Raw genomic sequence first — 6,000 nt, 5'->3', positions numbered from 1 at the left:
ATCTGAAATGTATAAAAAAAAATATTGCAACCTTTGAGCTTAGGAACAGTGTGTCCAAGGACAAGCACCATCATACCCTGTAGACTTTATAGTGTGAGATATCCCATCGCTGCCACTATGAAAACTCTTTGAAGGAAGAAAGTGGGACAGAAGTTGACATGTTTAGTTAATGTGATATTGAAATCTATTTCCTGGTACCACTCTGTCAATAAACATCAACATTTATCAACATTTAGTAATATGAAACGAAAGTAGAGAGAGCAGTTAGCAGCAAATACTAACATTGTGGGTGCACGATAAACATACTGAGGATTTATGTTTCGCATCAGTATCTGAAGAGAAGCTCTCAAGTTCTCCCAGYTTTATCTAGTGAAATGATATCATCAACCAGGGAAATATGCATTGAATGCTCACAGGTTCATCACTCAAACTCTACCTGCCCTCATTTCTTCAGGAGAAAATGCTGAAATATAATTTCATGGTTGAGGAGTTTTCACTTGCAGCTTGTATTGATCTTGCTTTGCCTGTTCCAACAGCTATATTGATTCCCTTGACTGGTTTTCTCATTCTGTAGCAAAGCAGATACGGTACTGTGCAGGGAGTTTTTTTGTTTTGTCGTAGTACGTTCTGTTAGGTGTGTCAGAATTGCATTCATTCAAATGATTACTCATCCAATTAAGTAACTTGGTTGGAAACTCTCTTCAAGACCCAAACCATCATTGTAGCATTATAGTGGTCCCTCRATTCAATTGCAATTACTACWGCATTGCAACATTCTCTACYTTTCTGTTTCGGATTTCCTCTCTTATCKTTATTGTTGCATTATGTTGTTACCCTGTTCAAGATAGCACAAATGAGTAGAGTGCTAAACATGTCTTTGCTTTGTGYACCCTGCGGACATATTTTTAACATCAGCCACATTACTAAGAAAAAGCTGCTGCACTTGCACACAAAAGCTCAGAGCGTCATGTAAATGTAGGGATTATCTTTCAAATTAGTACACCCCCCCAACTAAAACAAACTTGTCAWGGCTTGGTGACCTTGCGCAGTCAGTAAAACACTGAACAAATATTTGCAAACTGTACTTCATTAATTGCATGTTCCTTTTAGTTGAATTACATAATGCTCACAGGTAACTCATGATATCATTTTRCCAAGACTGTATAAAGATTGTCTCAGGAGAAACTTCCTTTGAGACCATGGCGTTTTTGGCWGCTCTAGATATTTTTCATAGTTGGCTTTGAGACTTCATACCTTCTTTATATAATCTTGCCTACTTGCCATCCTGATATATTTTTGATGTGTCAAGGCAACCACATAAATGTTAGGACTTGTTGATGCATTGAATATCACTTCCATCTAAACTRAGGCAAACTACTGTACATAAATCATACCCCGCTACCTTACCCTTCTACACTGAACAAAAATATAAATGCAACATGTAAAGTGTTGGTCCCATATTTCATCAGCTGAAATAAAATATCCCAGAAATGTTCCATTGGCACAAAAAGCTTACTCCTCTCAAATGTTGTGCACAAATTGGTTTACATCCCTGTTAGTGAGCATTTCTCCTTTGCCAAGATAATCCACCCACCTGACAGGTATGGCATATCAAAAAGCTGATTAGATAGCATGATCATTACACAGGCGTACCTTGTGCTGAGGACAATAAAAGGCCACTCTAAAATGTGAAGTTTTGTCACACAACACAATGCCACAGATGTCTCAAGTTTTGAGGGAGTGTGCAATTGGCATGCCGACTGCAGGAATGTCCACCAGAGCTGTTGCCAGAGAATGTATTGATAATTTCTCTACCATAAGCCACCTCCAACATTGTTTTAAAGAATTTGKCAGTATGTCCAGCCGGCCTCACAACCGCAGACCACGTGTATGGCTTTGTATGGGCGAGTGGTTTGCTGATGTCAACGCTGTGAACAGAGTGCCCCATGGTGGCGGTGGGGTTAAGGCATGGGTAGGCATAAGCTATGGACAATGAACACAATTGCATTTTATCGATGGCAATTTGAATGYACAGAGATAACGTGGYGAGATGYTGAGGCCCATTGTCGTGCCATTCATCCGCCTCCATCACCTCATGTTTCAGCATGATAATGCACGGCCCTATGTCGCAAGGATCTGTACACAACTCCTGGAAGCTGAAAATTTCCCAGTTCTTCCATGGCCTGCATACTCACCAGACATATCACCCATTGAGCATGTTTGGGATGCTCTGGATCGACAACAGCGTGTTCCAGTTCCTGGAAATATCCAGCAACTTTGCACAGCCATTGAAGAGGAGTGGGACATTCCACAGGTCACAATCAACAGCTCTACGCAAAGGAGATGTGTGGCGCTGTATGAGGCAAATGGTGGTCACACCAGATACTGACAGGGTTTCTGATCCACGCCCCTCCTTTTTTAAGGTGTCTGTAACCAACACATGCATATCTGTATTTCCAGTTAAGTGAAATCCATAGATTAGKGTTTAAATTGACTGATTTCCTTATATGAACTAAAATCTTTGAAATTGTTGCATGTTGCGTTTATAGTTTTGTTCWGTATTTTTTACCTCATATACACATCCAACAATGCTAAACATTTCCAAAACATTCCTTTATTATAAATAAAGTATTTGTATAAAAATGTGCATGCTTAAACCATGTCATTAACAGATTTTACAACTCAAGGCTACGATTTARTTAGCCGATACAGACAGACTCATCTTGTAATGCAGGTCAGACGACATGAGACAAGAATTTGAAATCTTCACAACCACAAAATACGTACAATTAGAATAACAACTAACAAGGTTGATCCCAACAATGTATTTTTAAATGATCTTTTAAATTAGGTTTCGTTTTCCTCTTCTGTTCACCATCCTCTTTTCKTTAAGTCTCTTGGATGGTTTGTTTACTGACCATATATWTTTTTTTGTCTGCTTCTAACAGGCCCATTAGCTCTGTCTGTGAACATGAAAGAGCAGACATATTTATTTTGGCTGCCACCCTCTCAGACATCATTTTGACTCTGATCAATATCAATGTCTCATGCTTGTTTGAAGGCCCTGTCATGTGTGAATCTGACACATCCAAGTCTGCATGTGGAATTCCTCAGTAATCCTCTATTCAGARCTTCTCTCTTCAAATGGCATGGTTGGTGTAGCTGACATACGTTGTTTTGGATGATGGCACTGTAAAGACAAAGAATGGAGATGTTAGTTTCCTAGAGGGTAGTGATTCCCTCTGTACTAATTGTATTGCTTGCATTCCTTCCCTCAATGCATTACCCCATAACCGAACAGTCTTGATGGGAATGTTGAGGCTACCATGGCTTTCTACCGGCGACCTAAACTAATACAGTTGGCTATGTGAGATTATTAAATCACTCACAATGAAGTTGAATTTTCCAGATGTATTCATGTATTAATTGCAGAAATTGTACATACATAGGAAAAAAGCAACAAAGTTTTAGAGATCAAACTGTGCAGTCAGCACAATCGTGATAAGTAAACAACCGGATGCTTGCTTGCCTGTATGAAACTTCTGCAGACGGGCTCAGAAAGGCCTTTGATGTCTAAATCCGAGTGATGAACAGTTTTGCCTAATCAGTTCTCAGGTGTCTTTTTAACTATCGTAGATGAGAAAATACAAAACATTTTCTACAAGCTGATTTCAACAAGATATCTCAGATACTGCAGCTRTAGCTGAGGAACTGCGCTTGATTTTACTGTATGTAGAAATTCCAAAGCCTCTTGCCAAGCCTGTGTTTGAAATTAACATAGGCTACACAAAAATACAATTATTGGTAAAAAAAATAAATGGGGGTGGTTGTATAATACAGTGGTTCACAAACTGTGGGGCGACACCAACAAGAGGGRTGTGAACTGTTTGTGTCATGAAAAGTGCTTGTGCCCATAGAAAGAGACAGGAGAGGCGCGGGATGTTCACCAATGCTGGAAGGCAGGCCTGAGTGAMAAMGTTTGGCAACTCCTGGCATAATATGTTAAGAAGGGGATCAGATCACATCTTTATACTCACTGCTGGCGTCCATGCCCTCGCAGAGTTCGGTCTTCACCTCTCCGTTGGGTCGCTCTGAGGTTAGCTGGGACAGCTTGCTGGTCATGGTGGCGACAGTGACAATGGCCTTGAAGCTGCGCTTGCGCTTGGGTACGTTCTGCTCTGGGTGGAAGATGATGATGTAGACCTTGGGCATGTAGAGCAGTCCCAGGGAGACGGAGGCGCTCAGGCTGAGGGAGACGGTCAGCGTGGCTGTCTGGATGTACATCTGACGAGACACACATGGAGGGGGAGAGAGAGATCAGTCAATGAGTCTGAGGTGCTTCAAAGAGAGTCCTTGGAGGGGAACCTGTGTGATCCCTGACACAGCATCTTCTATCAATCCAATCATATTTCATCACATTTTAGATTTGATTTGGCATGACACAGAGTGAATGCACTTTACACCTACTTACATGTACAAATTACCTCAACTAACTCGGTTCCGGTACCCCCTGTATATAGCCTCATTATGAATACTGTTCATTGACTACAGCTCAGCGTTCAACACCATAGTTCCCACAAAGCTAATCACTAAGCTAAGGACCCTGGGACTAAACATCTCCCTCTGCAAATGGATCCTAAACTTCCTGACGGGCCACCCCCAGGTGGTAACGGTGGGCAACAACACATCTGTCACACTGATCCTCAACACGGGGGCCCTTCAGGGGTGCGTGCTTAGTCCCCTCCTGAACTCCCTGTTCACCCACGACTGCGTGGCCAAGCATGACTCCAACACCATTATTACGTTTGTTGACGGCACAAAGGTGGTAGGCCTGATCACCGACAATGATGAGACAGCCTATAGGGAGGACGTCAGAGATGTGGTAGTGTGGTGCCAGAACAACAACCTCTCCCTCAACGTGAGCAAGACAAAGGAGATGATTGTGGACTACAGGAAAAGGAGGGCCAAACACGTCCCCATTTACATCGACTGGGCTGTAGTGGAGCGGGTCAAGAGTTTCAAGATCCTTGGTGTCCACATCACCAACAAACGATCATGGTCCAAACACACCAAGAAAGCCGTGAAGAAGGCACGACAACACCTTTTCCCCCTTAGAAGACTGAAATGATTCGGAGGGCCAAGTCTAGGTCCAAAAGGCTCCTTAACAGCTTCTACCCCAAAGCTATTAGACTCTTGAACAATTTATCAAATGGCCACTTGGACTATTTGCATTGACCCCCCCCCTTTGTCTTTATTCTGCTGTTACTCGTTGTTTATTATCTATGCATAGTCACTTTACCCCTACCTACATGTACAAATTACCTCGACTAACTTGCACCCCCGCACATTGACTCGTACCGGTACCCCCTGTATATAGCCTCATTATTGTTATTTTACTATGTTACTTTTTTTTACCATAGTTTATTTAGAAAGTATTTTCTTAACTCTATTTTCTTAAAACCACATTGTTAGTTAAGGGCTTGTAAGTAAGCATTTCACGATAAGATCCACCCCCGTTGTATTCGGCGCATGTGATGACATTTGTTGTGATCTGATTTGTATTTCGGCAGGTGCTCTTTCCTCAGAAGACTTATTGTCAGTTTAATAGTGAGGTCTATTGAACGTACTGGGATCAAACTCAAACCAACCGTATACAACCAAGTTGCTGTTCACTTGTTATGCACATGGAACGTTCAACTCACGGTACACTATTACACTATTCAGGTTTCTTATAACCACTTAAAACAAACTCATCTAACCACCGACAACCCARGTGAAGTACCCCGACCTCATGCACACACATCCAGTCTTCTCCCACCTGCTAAGCGGAAACAGTTTCCTTGACTTCTTTCCAATGTCACAGTACCACAGTGCCTGTCAAGAACCGCTGACGTGAACACGCCTGCACCAAACAATCCTGCTAAGAGACCACCTGAGTCGTCATAGCAACAGGCTTTAGAAACGTCAACACAACTAATGGCCCTCTCATTGAGCGGTAAA

At 42.1% G+C, this 6,000-nt stretch overlaps 1 protein-coding gene across 2 annotated transcripts in view; it reads right to left on the bottom strand.

The window, feature by feature from the left end:
• Positions 1–2,594: 2,594 nt before the first annotated feature.
• LOC111971979 (metabotropic glutamate receptor 8) overlaps positions 2,595–6,000 on the bottom strand; it is a 200,606-nt gene continuing 197,200 nt past the window's right edge. For both annotated transcript variants that reach the window (XM_023998781.2, XM_023998779.2), the window contains exons 10-11: positions 4,038–4,284; positions 2,595–3,190 (exon numbers count right to left, since the gene is read on the bottom strand). In XM_023998781.2, the coding sequence (XP_023854549.1) occupies positions 3,141–3,190; positions 4,038–4,284 (297 nt within the window). In that variant the 3' untranslated portion in view covers positions 2,595–3,140. The remainder of the gene's footprint in view (positions 3,191–4,037; positions 4,285–6,000) is intronic.

The sequence above is a fragment of the Salvelinus sp. IW2-2015 genome, linkage group LG13, assembly GCF_002910315.2.
Source record: "Salvelinus sp. IW2-2015 linkage group LG13, ASM291031v2, whole genome shotgun sequence".
Lineage (NCBI taxonomy): Eukaryota > Metazoa > Chordata > Actinopteri > Salmoniformes > Salmonidae > Salvelinus > Salvelinus sp. IW2-2015.
Note: the sequence above shows the minus strand (reverse complement) of the source record. Positions and strands in the feature narration are given on the sequence as shown.